The following is an 18,588-nucleotide window of genomic DNA, read 5'->3' as shown; positions in this document are numbered from 1 at the left end:
CTAGGACAGTGGCTATGGGAAGCTACAATTTTAAGTCACATGAATAAAATTTACTTTTGTGCCTTAAATTACATGAAGAAGGGGAAATGGGCTACTGCAGAAGAATACACAGGTTGTGGGGAACACCACATTTACAGCATATATGGTAAACAAGGCATAGCTGTGGTCTTTGACTTCACACTGAACTCTAGCAAAGAGGAATCAAAAACCTCAGTCCATTTATGCAGGGAGAGAAAACAAAGTTGAGATTCAGCAACAAAAAGCTAATCTCCAGCTCTGAGGGACTATCAGTACTAGTGATACACACTAGCATACATTACATACAGAAATGGAGTGAAATTCTCTCCAATTCACTTCTGCCCGGCAGCAAATCCTAGCCACTTTCTAGCTCACTTCCAGCCAAAACTTTGGGGCTGACAAAAAACAACTGTGATGCTTGCATGTGATATTACAAAAACTTGTTTAATTCCACAAACTCAAAATATTCAACCAGAATTGCCGTCCTCTGAATCCCAATTACGAGTTGATTTTCAAAAGAAAAATCATATTTCTTTGGTGCCTTCTCTGAAGATGTTCTTCTAACAGTAATAGGTCTTACCTCGGACAGCCTACTGTGCAAGTTCCAACGTCCCTAGATATTGGTGTACCAAGGAGTGCTCTTATTCCTTGGCACTGAACTATCTCACATACAATACATGCATTCCCTTTCCTTGAAGCTGTGGCACCTTAACAAAATGAGCCACAGAGCTTAATGATGACATGTGTGGAAGTTCAAAGAGCCAGTTACGCTGCTGGAACACACAGAATAGTCTTGGCTCTCTCTCTTCAAGTTTTGCAGTCCACAGGAGTTGCAGCAGTGCAGTTGAAAGGACAGAGAGCAGTGCATGACTGCAGTCCTTAAAGGGCCATGTGCTTTTCTGGGGCTTGTTTATGTGCTAAATAGAGAAAGAGGATACTGGATAGTGCACTAACTAGGAATATCACATCAAACCAACGATGATAAAAGTTGAACTGGAGCTCTCCTAGGACTTCTGTAATAATAGTACGATATTCTAGAGGCATACTCATCCGGATCAGCAGCACTGATGACACAAAATACATACCCTGTAAATTAAAAAAAAAGAGAAGGTAGTTATTGTATCACAATTAGCTACGTGGCTAACATGGGTCAGCATACAAAGATTTCATTATGTGTATATGCATAAACACACAAATAAGTATGTATGGATAAATGTACATTTGTGTGCTGATGGTTCCACATACTCACCATTATCTGTGCTAAAAGCAGAACAATAACATTGGAGGACTTGCTGCTGGAAATGGCATAGAAGAACTAGGAAAAAAAAAAAAAAGTACTGGGAATAAGCAGTCAGGTAAGTCTGATGTGCCTTAGGGCTGCATGAAAGATACGTAACATTCAATATATTTTCATTTAAAAAAACCCATACTTTCTGGAGGGATGCCTGTACCCTACTTTCAGAAACTTGCAGTCTTAGTATTAAAGATGAATATCCCTAAGCCAGTGGTGCCATGTGGTAAAAGACATATAACGATATATATTAAAGTTTAAGCTTAGGTACCAAAAGCCAGGTCAAGACAATGAGTCACATGTCTCGAGTTAATGCCTTTCCAGTAGCTCAAATTAAGCAATCTAAATTCTTTTAATCACCATCTCATCAACCTTACTAATAGTAAGCCCTGGCTACAGCATCCCTTTGAACCCTTGCTTACATTTAAAATCTCATTTAACATCTACCTCTCTTCCCAACCCTCGTAAAAATAGAGACCGAGTGGAGAAATATACTGCAGAAGGTATTTTTCCTCACTTCCTTCCTCTGCAAGTATTTATACTCATGTATTTAAAACATAAATGTGCATTGAAAGGTTATACAGTATTTGTCCCATCCAAAGTTAAAGATCTGATAACAGCTTTCTGGGTACAAAATCACTTAAGAGTTCTGGCTCTTACCTTTGTAAGTGTGATTAACAATCCTCTTATAGAGGTAACAATGATTATTCCAACAAGAATAAAGGAAATGTGCTGAGACCAGAATTTCACCTGTATCAACAAGAAGAACAAAGTTAAATCTCTAACCCTAACCCCATTTACTCCATATTGTATAGCTGCCACTTCTTCAGTGTCTTTGTATTTCTTAATTGTACAGATATCCATTGTAGACAGGTTGCTATAACAGACATTTTCACAAATATATTAGCAATTGCTTATTCCAAACACACGAGAAAAACAGATTTAGCTTACATCAATCACAAAGAACCCTGTATTCACAGGGATATATTTAAAAAGTGTAAACGACAGAACACCTGTGTTCACGAGCAAACATTATCACTCTGTAGTTAAATGAATTAATCTAAGCAAGTTGACTAATGTGTTCCCATTTTCCCAAAACAAACAAGCAAATCACTGCCTCTCTGGCAAGACCACATTACCATTCCAGCACAAAATCAGTGTGAAAGCAAAGTTCACGGTGCATTTTCCTGTTCTCCTCAATAAGTTAGAAGACACAATCTCAGGGCCCTATCACTCTCTCCCTACCAGCAGAATGATTTTGTTTAGATAAGATAGAAACTGCTGAAAAGGCTGTAAGAATTAATAAAGTCTCACATCAAACTGGATGCCCAGATAATTTACAGTGATCTCAATTCCTCGTGTGACTGGATCAGTCTTCCCCACACGGTCAAATACAATATTGATGGTTGCCTGCAAGAAAGAGACAGATTTGCATTCAAACAAGAAAACAAAAGCATACCTCACTGTACCCATGCATGACTCTTACTTTGTACCACCAAGGAAAGGGGTAGGGGATGGTCGAATTGTCTAAGAAAGTGCAAAATGCACACCTGTAAGAATTGCTTGTCTAATGCTCTATACAAACAGACAGCTTTATTTCAACCAAGAGCAAGTTTCTTTCGGAACTTCCAGAAACAGGATTTTAAGGAAACTGGAGCATTACTTGATGAACTGCATGTATAGCATAATCAATGTAGGGTGTGACATTTGCATATGTCTGCATAAAACATTAAAACATTTACATACCATGAAGATTTTCCAGACACAATAGATGGAGAAAAAGTAACCCAAAAAATTAAAGTATTTTCCCTGGAAAGTTTTGGAGTACTCTATTCTCTCCTGGAAATACAAAAGGAGGGAGGGGGAACAAAACACACAAAAAAATATATCATTTCCACAACACAAAATTTTAATGAAGCACCCATAGCAGCAAACACAGCTTTATCCTTCTACACCTCGTAATTCAATTGTTTCTGAAATCAAAAGTTTTAATTCAGAAGTTTCCGAATGGCTTTAGGGACACAGTGCATACCCCAGTACGTATCTGAACTGAAAGGAAACTGCCATCTAGATTCCAAATTAAAAAAAAACAGATCCTCACTCCACCACATCACAACATTTCAACATTTACCTGCTAATCAGCTTTCAGTTTTTTGCAACATACATCATCTATCAAACTACCCTGGCTTCCCAACACCCATCTGGGCAGTTACTTTGCTATGTACCTTTGTTGCATGCAAGTCAGCAGTTTCCAGAAAAAGCTGCCTACTCAGCTCTTCTAGGGCATCCACTTCTTGTTGGATAAGGGACAGATCTGGCAAACCAGCACAGTCAAGGCTAGAATACGTCACAAATTCTTAAGCAAAACCAAAGCATTCCCCACCTTCAGCCCAAGGGCCACATCTAATGGTTTGATCCAGAACAGTTTTTTGATTAAGTCTTAATGCTCCTTGTTAATACTGCACCCAAAGAAATCTAAAGGATAGATATTTTGCGCACTACTCCATTTTAAGAAGGTCGGCAGTAGACAGTATTTAGGCAGTCACGCAACAAGCTTTTTATTCCTCTGCCTGGGGAACATATCGCAGAACAGAACCAGAGGTCTCTAAGACTGCTGCTCCACTTTGATCACTGTCCTTTGTCCCTGAAGTGCATCTCACTCTCACATCATCTTCATAAACAAAACTGCTGAGTAACTGCTCCAAGAGATTAGTGATTATTATGAAGAGTCTTGTCAAATAGCCAAATCCTGATTTTGCTATTCCCACAGCTAGTGGGAAAGAAGAAGAAGAGTCCTCAGCCTTAAATATGCAAACTGCACACTTAAGTGGTCTGGCAAAAAAACACTGGTAGGCAACTGTAAGTTAGAAAAATACAGACCCTTGTAATTCCAAACAGATTCCTTTTACCCCTTTCACATGGGCAGAACAACTTCTATTTACCTGTTCCTATCCACCTTTTTGTCACACTGCTATAGTAGCAGTGGCCAGCCAGTATCATGAGAACAATTTATTTTGTCAACAAGTTGCTTCCTGCCCTTCTTTTTCTCACGGCTTTCCAACACGGCCAGAAAGCCAACCATAGGCGAGGTAAAATGTTCCTCCAACCAGTTGTTTTGCTTAAGTACATCACAGGTTCTCCATCCCCGAGAAGAACATTTCAAGTTATGAGAAAAATACGCATGCAAGTCAGTCATATGAGCAGCGGATACATCAGAATAAAAAGTTGCCTCCCGCATCAGTGATGTGATGGGGAAGACATCTGCAATGTGACACCATAAGTGTGCACATCTGTCCTGCAATCTGCTGTACACCTCAGCTATGGTGATGCAACAGCGCATTTATAGGGCAGGGCAGCAGCATACAACTCCTGACTGTGTCACAGTAAAACTATGTATCCAACCCCCGGGCAAAAGGTCAGACAGTAGAGTGACAGAAAGCAAAATTCCCAAGAGACATTAAGCCTTTTGCTCAGACTGCTGAAACGTGTTGAAACGCAAATGCTTTGTAACTGGCCCAACTAACACTCTTCCTTTCAAAACAGAAGACAGCTGGAGTCACCTCCCGAGGCAGGTGCCATCATGCAGATGAAGGATACTTTCACTGCCTGAAACAGATGTCGTAACACTTTTTATCATTCCCCAGAAGCCAGTGGGTTTGTTATGCACTTCTCCTCTCTGGAACATTGTCCTATGAGCCACTGCTATCCTGAAAGAACAGAAAATACAAGTCCTGAAGAATAAAGTATTTTTATAAAAAATTCAAAACAAAAAACAACAAGAAAACCACCCAAAAAACAGTTCCTTAGAAGACACTGTTAAACTAAATTCACTGCAAACAGATGCCCCCTCTTTTTTTTTCCCCATAAGCACCAATTTTCCTTCATAACATTATCTTGATTAGCTCTGGAGTAGAGCCCAGACCTAATCAAGCGAGATTCAATGAGACACTTCCCAAGATTTCCTTTCAGGATCCTGTTTCAATCCTTAAAGGGATTTAAACCCAATTAAAAATAAAAATTCAAATGCTTTTCTCAGTCATATGATTAGTCGCTTTCCTCTCCTCAAACACATGACTGCGCTATCTCAATTTCAGTAATCGGAAGACTTCTCATGCTCCTCTCTCCCCTTGAACACCTCTTCTTTATCACTGCACATCCGCCTCCTCCACAGAACTGTGGGCGCTGGATGGTACGCAGCAGCACTCCCTGATATGCTGTCACTCACTACTAGGCTGCATGACAAGCTGTTATGAAGCAGAAACACATAAATCCATTACTGGACTGAACCACTGGATGCTTCAGGCGATCTGAACATGACTCCTAAAGCTAATTCCAACACTACAGCAGCAGCTGAATATTGTCCCTCACACCCCCATGTGCAGTGCAGCATAATCCCCACGAGCAGTACTGGCTTCTGGCCTCATTCCCTCACATTTCTCCCCACTGAAATTTGTGAGCCAGTTATCCGCTCCTAAGCTGAAAACTATTCATAGTATTGTCAAGGTGATTCATGATTCAACAGTGTTTAGGCCCTTTCCTGTAGCTGCAGCCAGTATTACTACATTTGGCACACAGCCCTCTTCAAGGTTGTTGATAAGCAATGTAATAAAAAAATTAAGAAAAAAAAAAAAAATCACTCCTCCTTCACATCCAGCAAAAGAAACACCTTTGGGGCACCCCACATAACACATAAAAGTACATATGGCAACAGACTACAAATAACAGATCTTAGAACAATTCAATTCATCCTGATAGCTGCCAAATACAAGAATTGCATTTTTAATCCTTGCTTTTTTCCCAGTACCCGATTCACACATTCCATCCCAAATGATCCACAGCATTGCAGCAAAAATGCAACTGTGTCAAGGCGAAGAACAAGGCTGAAAGTATACAAAGGCAAATCTTTTCTTTGAGAGGTGACAGGGATCTCTGTACCCACACAGCCATCAGGAGTTCTGGAGACCTCAAAGAAAGAATCCACAGGCAAAAACCACCCACTTTGCCTGTGTAGATATGTGATATATCTACGCCAGACAGGCTGATTTGACTCTAACATGAAGCAAAATGAAGCAACGGTGTCACAGAATCTAAGCATTTCAAACCTGAGGCTTAGTCATGTCATACCTGAAAGGACAAGCATAAAGAACTTGCCAACCTCAGAGGAAGGAGAGAACAATAATTCCTGTGTATCAGGAAAAACAGCTTCCAACAACTATCTCCTACTGACAAGGAAGCCAGCATGAATAAGGGTTGGTGTGAGAAGAAATGTCAAGATCAGCAAAGAAAACAAAAAAACTTTACGTTCCATTGCCTTATAATCCTTGAGTTATCAGCAGTACTGAAAAGGTGAAAGTAACTGACAATTAATAGAAGTACAGTGTTTACCCTACACTGTAAAATACTGCTATTCCCCCTTGTTCTGCCAAATTATTTGGATTGCATTTGAACTGATACAAATCTAACTTTTTAAGCTTTGCTTCATATGGGCAAATAGTCCAATTATGCAAGCCGATGTTCCCTGTCAAAGCAAAAAGAGAACAAGTCTACAGAACTCAAGATTCTGCTATTTCTTGCAGATTTCTGAGACTACGCAGTTCTGGGGTTTTTTTTTTGTTTGGTTGGTTGTTTTTTTTTTAAACACAAATACATGAACTTCAGTATAATTCCCCAAAAATTAACACACTTCAAGTGCCTCTTAATAATGGTTAGAAAGTTGCTAAATTCAGAATTTCCTGGCCACAGGAAGGCAAGAAAGTGTCAGTTAAAAGTCCCAGACATCCTTGCTTTTACCCCATCATCACTCTCCCTGGACCAGAGGTCCAAAAACACTGTACAAAACAAAAAAGCACAGTCATAAGCAGCTTTATACAATATCTTTTAACTCCAAAGCCAGTATTTTAGTATGCCCCTAATCAATTAAATCCGAGCAATTAAATTCTCTCACTACTTGCAGTCTCGCACATGACCACAAATACTGAGTTAACATTTGTTCACCACTTAACATTTTCACTTTCACAGGCTAACACTGATCAGCAGATATGCACGCTGGTGACATTCAGCAAGGTTCAACTATCAAAAAGGTCCCCTGTCATACATGAAAAGTTCCATTGAAACACTAGTGCATCAAAAGTAAAGTTTGAGGGACTGCTGTGAGAATTCAGTGTCAGACAGTCAAACCTCTGAAGTGACTATGGTAACAGTAAGGCATGTAATATGTAATTTTTAACATCACACAAAAATCATTTATGTGTAAATGTAATTACATTGTTTCTGAAGTAGCTTTTTCGCTTGAGGTACATGGAATAAGCTAAACCAACAAAAGCTGAGTTCTGATGGCAAGCTTGTGCACTACACTACATTCACATTAGCAATGTTTTGCAATTCTGCAAAACTGAACTAATGTAAACCTTGTCATTTGCAAGGATATAGCTGTGTCCACACCAGCTCACTAGCCTGCTTCAGCTTTGACCAGGAACCACCAGATCCACAGAGCAGGAGAGCGCTCAATGCGTATGAACCAACTGCAGTACTGAAACTGCCAGCGAGAGGGCCAGCTGCGGTGGCTTACTCATCAGGAGAGAAAGGTGGCCACCTTACAGGCTAGTCAAGCTGCCCTCAGAGAGTTACAATTTGTCTTGGAAGCCTAATCAGTGTTGCTGCAGTAAGAAAGGGTGCTATTTAGTGCACATCTGGGGAAAAAAAATACCGAAGTTGTGTATCAGGTGCGAACGAAACACCACACAGCTCAACCCAATTCAGCAACCTGTTTCACCAGAACACACAGCCCTGACAGGACTAATAATTTTAGTAATTTCAAAACTCATACCATACTGACTGAAAACCCTTGAAATAAATCATTTCATGCTCCTGCTGCCTTCTCACCTTTTTTTCTTGCTAACAATCATGTCCATAGTCTGAAGGAGTCGTCGCTCCAAAGCCAGAATATCCGCATCTGTCACATTCCTGCAAAATGAAGACACCCGATTAGGCCAGCTATACCATTTCAGAGGAAATATGCACACACCCATGAAATAAAGGAGAAGCCTGTACAAGGAGAATATGCTTCAGCAATGGAAACAGTTCTAGCATGCAGACATGGCAATAGCTAGACTCAGAAAAAAAGTTATGAAAAAACTTGAATCGATGTCACAGGAAAAGCAGAAGAAAAATCTCAAAAAGGCGGACACAATATTTCACAAGGCTGCAGTTACCTGAGGAAGTAGGACATGTAAGTGTACGGACAGTTGACAGCCCCAAATCCTGACAGCAAAGCCATGAGTGTCACCCCAATCACACCTACACGGCTGATGAGCTGTTCTATAGACAGGATTCCTGAGAGAGGCAAAACACAGCATTAGCAACCTTGCTCTCTTCACTCTGCTCCACACTTGGTGCTTTCACAACATAACACACATACAGAGCTGCTTAATGAATCCAACTGCCTTCCCAGTGCAATGACCACGGTAATATAAAATACAGTCAGGGACTAGGAAAACAAAGAGGTAAAAAGTCTCCCTCAGAAAGTATGTTACCATGCTTAGAAACAGGGATGGGAAACTCCAGCTATGAAGAAGCTTAAGACAGATCTGGAGAGGACCGACAGTCAATATTTTGGTTCTAAATTAACAAAACATTAGTGATTGCACTTTGCTGAGGTGGGAACACAGATCATCCACCAGACACTATAAAGGAGGCATCTTCGGCAAAGCCACTTCTGCAATAACCAGGCGTAGAGTTAACAAACCAGTTAGTCCTTGCAAACTGGCCCAAAAATGTCTGAACCATAGAGAGGAGGCCTATCCTGGCAGTTGTCATTAGAAGTGAGCCCTCCAGACCAGACACAATTTGTGCTTGTAGGACAGTTGAGTTACGACAGCATAAGAAGCTTATGCTGCTCCTGACTGTTCAATAGTCATGTTGGGGACACACAAACATTGTTAAGGTGAGCACCAACAAGGCGTTCCACCTGAACACCAGGTGGACCCTAAAACATATACTCACATAATACAGCACGAACATCAACCCTGTGCTGTAACCAACACCAAGCCCTGAAGTTGCATTCATTCTTCTCAGCCGTTAAACACAGACCTCAACCTGTCTTCTCAGGATACAGTGCCATGTGCTACTAAACATCACTCACTTTTTCGGGAGCTAGTTATAGAGCAGCTGCCACACACAGCACATTTGGAGCTTACATGATTGCAAAGCTGAGATGGCCAAGCGCCAAGCCACATTTCATGCTTCAGAGAAGGGGAATAAATGATGAAAACACGGCAAAAAGACTTAACAAAGGGAGACTGAGACACCCAGTCATGTGCAGCTGCACAGAGATTTACACGAGTTACAGAATGTGCTACAATACACTGGCCTTTTGCCCCATACACTGTCAGACAGTAGCAGTTAAAACAGAGGTGGCTTCAAAATGACATGACATTCCACTAGTTAAAGCAATGCCTCCCCATAACACTCAGAGCAATCCTGGAATCCTAGTATGTAGTTGAGTAAAACATAACCTTCCTTCTACTACTAGCTCCTAAACTCAGGTCTATTAAACAAGCTACAGACCAACCAGGGCTCCTGACTCTGTACCGTGATTGATGGTGCATTTCTCAGGTGCAGCATCATCCATCCATCATTGCAGCTGCCATCACCACCCCCAGGCAAGGCAACCCCCGGCACAGGATGCCACTGCAGGTACTTGAAAGGGTCCCACTAATCAGCACAGTTCCCCAGCTGCAGTGCAGCACCATACATTCAGGTGAGCAGGATGGGGCACATCGAGAAAGACACAACAGGTAATGTACTGCAGTGTGAGGGGCTCTTTAAGTGTAGCCTCCCATCACATCTGCTCCACAACAGGATCCTACCTGTCTGAATTGGGCCATCACCACCACACGACAAAGCCCTGTAGAAGCCTTCTCGGTACTGCCGCAGGCACACCACCACAAGTACATGCAGGACAGCAGCACCCCAGCCATACGGAAGGGAAAAAAAAACTAGAATCCTTTGCTCTAACATTATGTCTAGAGCTGGTAGGATAAGGCACTGTACAATTCTTAAGTATGGAGGTATGGTCCTGTAATGCATAAGTTAAAGAAAGAAAACACCCCACTACCCCATTGAAGATTCTGGAAATCTGCAATTGTTATGCAGCTTCACAGAACCTTCTCAGCGATCTGAAAAGGATTACCTAAACCCCATGGCTAAGTTCCCATTGGGTTATTATATTCTGCCAACTCCAGCACCTTCTGCAACTCAAAGCGGATACGTGTTTTTCTTGGCAATGAAACACTGGGCAGAGGGATCTGCACTAAATACTAGCCCTTGTATTTCAGTGGCAAATGACACAATTAAAAAACATAGATACACACTTTCTCCTAGAAAAGTTTTAGGATCACAGGTGAAAAGGTGAATAGACCCTACAGCATTTGGTATCCTTCAATTTTTCCTCTTACAAAGAGTACAGAGTAAAGTAGCCTTCTAGAGAACAGAAAGATTAAACTGACGCAAGATTCAGTACAGTGAGGCACATGCTAACAATCTCTGTTGGACAGAAACTAGCCTAAGTGCACACAGTATCTTCACACTATAAATACTCTTGGTTCTACGACTGCAATGCAGAGACACCCAAGCTAATTCTGCACATAAATAGCTCTGGCGTTCAGCAGAATGTACCAACTCACTTTCCAGTACCACACAACTGTGCTGCCTCTGGGCTCAGGCAGTGTACAAAGCTGTACCAATGCCAGCACGCGCTGCCAGACGTGTTGCTGGCTACAGTCTATATAGCTCTGGTGTTTAGGCCCCCTGCCATGTTTTGTCAACTGGACGGCCACCTATCTTAAGCCAATCTGATTTCAGTCACAAGAAACAATAATCGGACTGAAGGATTGGTTGTCAATTCTCTTCTTACATAAGTTAGTTTTAGTCTCCACAAGAAAAGAAACCAGTTAATAAAAATTGTGATCAACTTTTTGTGAAGATGAAGGAAAGTCCTCAAAAAGCACACTGTGTTCTTACATACAGTAGGTTCAGTTAGGACTCATTCACTTCCCTGAAGTTTTCCTGTGGTATTGGAAGAAAATTAATGCAAATAATTCAAGGTATATCCACCTATTTCTCTGGGTCTGACAACCTTCACATTGCAGATTTCAAAGTACTGCAGACCCTCAGTTGCAAGAACTACTTTCTACAGTCCCAACTGTAGAGCTGAGATAACATAATGATAGCTCCAAGTTAAAAGTGAGATAACAAAGCCTATTTTCAGGAGGGAAGGAAGGAGCAAGAATATGAAACTCACCATGTTTTGGGCTGAGGATAGGAAACGGATCCCCCAGCTTCCAGAAGAAATACATGAACGTCAACCACAAAACACATGCAAAAAGAAGTTTCTGTCTGTGCACTAATGGAGAGAAAAAAAAACACAACAGTATTTTAAAGTTCTTTCTTTAGGGCTCTTTCAAGCTTGCAAAATTGCTACATTAATCCAAAGGCTACTTTGAGCATAGATGCCCAAAACAGGTGTCAACTAAGAGAACTTCAGCTAGCCATATGTACCCCTCCACTTCTTACAGAACCAGCTATTTGAGACACCACCGTTTGCAAGAGTTAATGCAGCGACACTGCACTTTGGCTTTTCACCCATGGACATATGAAGAGGGCTGCACTATGAACAGGGTATCATTTAGCTACATCTTTCTGGGAAGGAGGGAGCTATGGGGACAGTGACCAACACATCTCTCTCTCAGAAAAGTTGTTTCTCATTTGCATGCATAGTCTCAAGTTAGCAGCCCCATCGCCATAAACCAAGTACTCACATAATCTGATATTGCTCACAACAAAGTAACCAATGTAGAAGGGTACCATGAAGACTAGGATGAGCAGAATGACACACAGGTTCAGCTTCCAGTGAAAATACCGAGAGCTAAAATAAAGCCAAAATACTGATTAGCATGCTATCATAATACAACAAGTTTCTCAAAGACAATTGCATGCGGGTGCGATCCTTTCAACTACATCAAACATTGGATAATATTGGCCTAGCATATAGAATATTCTGGATTTTGTTTGTTGTTTGTGCTGGAGGGAGGTTGGTTGGTCTGTTGTTTTGTTTTTTAATGCAGAGCTCAAGAATGTGTATTTCAAAATTAACAACTATCCAGGAAAACACACTGGGTTATTTTATCAAACACTGTATTTTCTACAGTGACTAATGCCAGTTGTAGCATGATTCATTTCATTTACTGCTTCTCTAGTTGAACAGTAAATCCAAACTAAGTGTAAGCAGTAATTAATTTTGTAATGAGTGGCAGAGTCAAAAAAGGGCTAATTCAAATTGAGAATATTTAAAATATTTAACGTTCATAATTCAACATGTTTCACTTCAAAGCAAGTTGTCTCATGTGCAAGAAACTGCAATGCAAGAATTTAAAAATACACATGTATACGAAAATGATCAATACTTGTCTGACCAAAGGAGATTAGTCAAACGCAGATGAGATTGACCTTGGCTGAACTGACTTTTCACTTAGTTTGAATAAAAAATTATGTCCTGTTCCCAATATTATCTCAGATTCTCTTATGCCTGGTGGAAGCGAAATTATGAGGACCCTTGTCACTTTTTCCTACCTAATTCAGAGACAAAAATTTTCATCTATATTGATGTCCAGCCCTTTATCGAAGCTTATAAAAGCATTCTCCTCAGTGATGTCCCTGGCTGCAAGCTCTACCGATTAATGACACGCAGTCAGAACTTACATTACCTCTTATCAGATTTATATTTCTTGCCTTTCAATTCCTTTGACTGCTCTTTTATACTAGTGTGATGAGAGAAAATATACAGGAAACCTAGCTAGCTTCTACATGTTACTGTTCTATCTTCTCTTTCCTACTGACTTCTGAAGTAGACATTTAACATCCCCTTTATGTAGAAGTCTTCACCCTATGTCAAGGGAGGACGCGCCTTTGATTCACAAATACTGTATTATTACAGAAGTAGTTTTCACTCCATAATTAGCTTCACATCTTATTCGCTGCTCTGACCACCACAGAAAAACTACTGCTTATAGTTTCTATAGCTTAACATCTGAAAAGTGCTCTTCAACATGATCTGACGCTTCACAACACTCCCATAAAAGAAACCACTTCTTTTAACTTCACAAATGGAAAAAGTCAAAGACTAAAGCCTTGCCCTAAGGACCTAGACCACACTAATAGCAACTGCATGAAAAATGGGGAGCTTATGACTTCTAGTCTCATGTTCTGACAAATAAACAAATCCTGCTGCTCAAACATCTTTGCTGAGCTGTTGAGAATTTTCTCAATTTCCCCAATCTAAGGCTAATCCATTCATTTAGGAGCTGGACTGAAGCTGATGAACACAAGGCAGGCTAGTCCTTTAGTAAGCTCCCACACTCACCTGCTGTTCAGGACGCCCAAAATCTCAAAGATGATGAGTTCAAACATGGTACAAGAGAAGGCAAAAGTCACAGAGAAGATCACCTGGACCACATACTGTCGCACCTGCAATAGAGAAAACAAGCCAGAGACATCAGGCATTTCCATTCCTAGAATGGCACCCAGATATCTCCCCAGGTAACAAAAAACAAATCACAAGGTACAGTGGCATGCAACTGGGTCTCTTGCTTCGAGGCACCTTGCCCTTTACCTAAACAGGAAGGAACCTACAGCCCGTTAGAAAGCAGAGGGCAAACTCATAAGTTCTTTAGTGTTACAGTGATTTCAGCTATCGGCACATTTAACAGAGATGCCTTACACAGAAGGGATGTCAAGCATGCAGTGCCCTATGTCAACTTGACTAATGATGGACCCTTGCTAACACAGCTCTTGGATCTTAACCTTAGATTTAAAAATAAGATCCATATCAGAAAAACTATTTGAATTTGGCTCACGCTTAAGGCATCTCTGACCTAGACTATGTTCTCTCATATCCCTCTAGGGATAAGAGAATGCAATCGTTTTATCCCATCCAATCCTCACGAACAATTCAGCCACAATGAACATACCTCACTGAGTTTAAAGTTAACCACCGAATTTGATTTTGTCACAAAAAGTTTACACTTACATAAGGCAGACTTACTCGAGAAAAAGGCAAAAGAGTTTCCCATTACCCCTGCTCCTCCTCCATTTTTTTTCATTTAACAGTAGCCAATACGGAAACTTTCACTGGCCCTAGAACCACCCATTTTCTCAAACATCTAGGAGTCTTTCAAACAGAAGCAAAAGAAATTAAAAAGAAAGTAACTGTAGAGACAATTAAAAATAAGATAAGAGGGCTTAAAAGAGGAAGAAGGACAAATGCAGTTTCAAAAATATTTCTGTAATTTTTAAGATACAGAACTGTAATGAAAGGCTCCTACTTACCTCATAATCCTTGAAGAGCTTACGCATGAAGAATAGCCACCCAAATCCAAAGAACAGCACCTGCAGAAGAGATGAAGCAATTAACGTCTGTAACCAGCAACTTGCAAAATACAAACCTACTTCATTACTTACCGTAGATGAAAGAAATGGAAGGAAAAGAGCTGGGCCAAAGTACCCAAGATCCAGAAAAGATTAAAAGTTTCCACAGTACCATGGAGAGAATAATATTTCAAATATTCAAGTGTAGCAGACACAGGCTATGACCTTACAAAAGATCCAGTCAAGACAGCCCATTTCTGTATTCCCAAGTTCTCAGAATTCCTCAGTTCCTGACCTTCCTCAATCCTTGGCACTGTTGTTTCTTGTTTCACTCTTCTATTCTACAGAATTAAAGCTTGTAAATTTTACAGGAAACACAGTAATGGAGGTAAAGTAAACTTTGATGTCCTGAATGTCCACAACATATACATCTTCTAGGGATATCTGCTGTTTATTTAAGACTAGAAGTACATTTGATTTTTAGGGCAAGGTCTTAACACTAGATTTGGTTACACACTGACACAACATGGAAGAAAGGTGTTAAAAGCATCTTTAAGGTAGAGAAAAGGCAGTGCTGAATGCCTCACACCACAATCCAGAGTTGCAGAAAGCCACATTGAAAAGGTAGGTAAAGCAGGACAAGCAAACAGTACTTTGCATTTCAATGGCTCTCAGAGCACTTTACAAAATTTAGTTAAGTTTCAACAGATACCTGAGGAGATGGACTTAATATCACAGCTATTTTGCAGATGAGTTAAATGAAATAAATACAAATTAAGCAACGTCGTTAAAACTGTAATTACCTATCTTCAGCCAAAAAAAAGGTGACTGGGTTGTCAGGTCTTCCATGGGTAGCCCTGTCTATTCTGCAGAAGACTGAAAATCAGTGTAATGACTTAAAAGAATCCAAGCAAAATGAGAATTCAGAAGATGCTAAATATTTTTTATAAGGGCAGTTTTGACCAAAGCAAGGAGAAAAATCAATATATGTCAGAAAGCATAGGACAAAGACAGTATTTCTTCTCAAGAGCACATGGAAAAGGCCAAAACATTCTGGGCTCCTGTGGAGACAAGAAACTTTCAAAGACAAAAATGCAGGATTCATTGTGGACAATTCCACTGTGCACCAGCAGCAACTGGATCTCAGGAGTGACAGCAGTAACAGAAGAATGTGATTTACAGACAAATGATCTCTAGAGGTCCCTTCCAACTCTGAGAATTCTGTGATTCCGTGAATACCTGGAAAGCTGGGCAAGGAAGATCAAATATATTTGCCTTGAAAGAAGCACTGAAATAGGAATGAGGTCTAGTGATCAGTAACAGCTGGCAAAAGTTGTTTGAGGAGGACTTTAAAGTAATTGATAGCAAAAAGAACAAGGTAAGATACTCCACAAGCCTCCTACCTACAGGTCATAAGTCAAAGAAGTATGATAAGAAAGTGATATTTACAGAAAGTAATTCCACATTTAACAATGTAAAAGAGGAAAAAGGTAGAGACAAATGCTTCAAAAATGAAACAAGTAAATAAAGTAAAAGAAAGGAGATAATCAAGTACAATAGTAACAGAGGAAGTTATATATAAAGATTAGATTTCCCTTGTGTTAGGGACTGTACCAAAGCATAGAAACACATTATCTTAAGAATTCACACTCTAAGACACCACAAGTGAATGTGATACATGAAGTCAGAAAATTCTTGAGCATTTGACAATTACATGCAGCAATTTAAATATATATCTTGATACTTCTGAAGATGATGGGAAGATGCAAAGCTGACATCAAAAATGAAAGAAAAGCAATTTGGTAAGTTAGATCTTAGAATGCAAAGCAACTGATAGCAAAAATCAAAGCATTATCAAGTAGGAGGACATTGTGCCTCTAATGGCCAAAAGCTGTCCTTAAAACTGTCAAGAAAGGTAGGAGTTGTGCATGAAAGTCTATATAAGACAACCAACTGCTATTGAGAGGAGAAAGGTCCTCTTTCTTCAGATCATCCCTCCTCATTACAGAACACAAATTTCATACTAGCTCTGAAGCTTATCAAATCCCTCTGTGATCCCGTTAAACTTATTTAAACCAAATACTGGAAAAAGCACAAATAAGAGAGTACAACTGTGCAGCAAAGAAGAAGTGAAGAAGGAGCAGAGCTTTCTCCTGGCAGAAGCAAACAGTTGGACCACTTCAGTTGCCAGAGAGGTAGACAGGAGGAAAGGATAGATGCTTACTGAGAGAGTGGGGTAGCAAGGGGGAGAAGACAGTCAAAGAGAACACAATGGCAAGATAAATTAGCAGCAAAGGAAGCTAATGAAGAAGTAGAGGGTATTTATGTATGTTGAGACCACAAACATTTATGTATGTTAAGACCACTTTGTAATGATAAAGATGGGATGACATGAAATGTTTTAAAGGGTTTCTAGGCGACTTCAGCTGGTGTACAACAAAGACTAGTTGAAAGATGACTTTGATGGCAGCAGAAAGAAAAAGCTGAAGGAAGTGCTGAATCACAGATGGATCAAGGGAGATGGAGGCTTTTTATTGGTGTCCTTTTAACTGCCTCAAAGAAGATCATTAAAAATCTTCCAAAGTTGTAAACAAGCAAGCTCCTCAGTAGCAAACCAGGGGTAGAAGATATAAATGACTAGCCTTCTTGAAGAATATCAAAAACAAAGTAACTATTATACAGAGAATAGCAAGATGAACTTTCCCGTCTGTCCCAACAAATAAAATTTAAATGTATGAAAGTGATGCACTACTACAAGAAAAGTATCATTCCCCACAACCTGATTTACTGAACCTCTTTACGCATTATATTCTGACTTGACAACTGCAGGAGGGCAACGGTCACTGTGACACGTAAGAGGAAGTGGTCCAAAGATGCGTACACCTTATCTTCCCCTGCGATAGGAGCTCAGGCGACAGAAAAGGGGCGAGGGGCCACAACGAGACAAGCTTTGCAGCCCAACACCCCTCCACGTACAGCCAAGAGCCGGGGGGTTGGTTTCGCTTTTTTCACCTTTGCTGCTAAGCAGCGGGTGGGGAAAGGCAGCCGGGCGCGGGGCCGTTCCCTCCGCTCAGCAGGCGAGGCCGAGGGGGCCCGGGCAGCGGGGGCGAGGGCGGAAGGCGGCGGCAATGCCAATACCGTTGTACCACGTACTGCCATGTCCCCCTCCAGCCGCCGCCACCCCCGCCCCGGGGCTCCGCGCGCACCGGGAGGCTGCGCATGCGCACCCCCGCAGGCACCGCCCCCCGCGCAATCCCAACGGACGCTTCCTGAGGGGCGGCGAGCGGGCCAGGCCGCGGCGGCGACACCCACCTCGCCCGGGAAGCGGGGGAAGAGGGGGAGAGGGAGAAGAGGCACCGCGCCCCGCAAGCAGCGGGGGTACCTGGGAGGTGACCATGATGCTGGAGTCGATGAGGAAGCTCATGGCGGCCACCGGCGTCGCCGCTACCTGCCCTGCTTCCGGCCCCGCGCTCGCCCCGGTGGATACAGCGCGCAGGCGCGCGAGCGCCTGCCTCAGCCGGGGCGGGGGTGCGGCCGATAGGGGGCGAGTCCAGGGGCGGGGTAATAAGCTCCGCCCCGCGGGGGGGGGAGGGGCGAGGAGCGGTGTGCGCTTGCCGCCCAGCACCATCGCGGGGGGAAACAGGAGTGGGTCCCGTGGCTGGGGTCTGCCCTCAGCCCGCTGAGCGGCATCTCTGGAGGAAACCTGGCCCCTTTGTCCCGGCCAGGGCGGGGGGGTGCCCCTCCGTGTGCAGGGGGAAGCCGAGGGAGGGGGACCTGCTGCCGGCCGGGGGAGGGGGGTGGTGGCCGTGGGGAAGGAGGTGCAAGCACCGTTCTGCCGTTTTAGCACCGTTTTGACT

At 41.9% G+C, this 18,588-nt stretch overlaps 1 protein-coding gene across 1 annotated transcript; it reads right to left on the bottom strand.

The window, feature by feature from the left end:
• Nucleotides 1-14: 14 nt before the first annotated feature.
• Nucleotides 15-18,212, bottom strand: GPR89B (G protein-coupled receptor 89B). Its single transcript, XM_074148206.1, has 14 exons — nucleotides 18,114-18,212; nucleotides 14,693-14,752; nucleotides 13,728-13,831; nucleotides 12,127-12,233; nucleotides 11,610-11,711; nucleotides 8,521-8,641; nucleotides 8,192-8,272; nucleotides 4,907-5,016; nucleotides 3,535-3,623; nucleotides 3,056-3,148; nucleotides 2,624-2,719; nucleotides 1,970-2,059; nucleotides 1,268-1,333; nucleotides 15-1,104 (listed from the first exon to the last, which is right to left on the bottom strand). The coding sequence occupies exons 1-14, from the start codon at nucleotides 18,153-18,155 to the stop codon at nucleotides 898-900; spliced, it is 1,368 nt and encodes a 455-aa protein (XP_074004307.1). The 5' UTR covers nucleotides 18,156-18,212; the 3' UTR covers nucleotides 15-897.
• Between the last annotated feature and the right edge of the window lie 376 nt (nucleotides 18,213-18,588).

Source organism: Numenius arquata, chromosome 1, assembly GCF_964106895.1.
Source record: "Numenius arquata chromosome 1, bNumArq3.hap1.1, whole genome shotgun sequence".
In the NCBI taxonomy this organism is placed as follows: domain Eukaryota; kingdom Metazoa; phylum Chordata; class Aves; order Charadriiformes; family Scolopacidae; genus Numenius; species Numenius arquata.
This window is presented reverse-complemented; position numbering and strand designations above follow the sequence as displayed.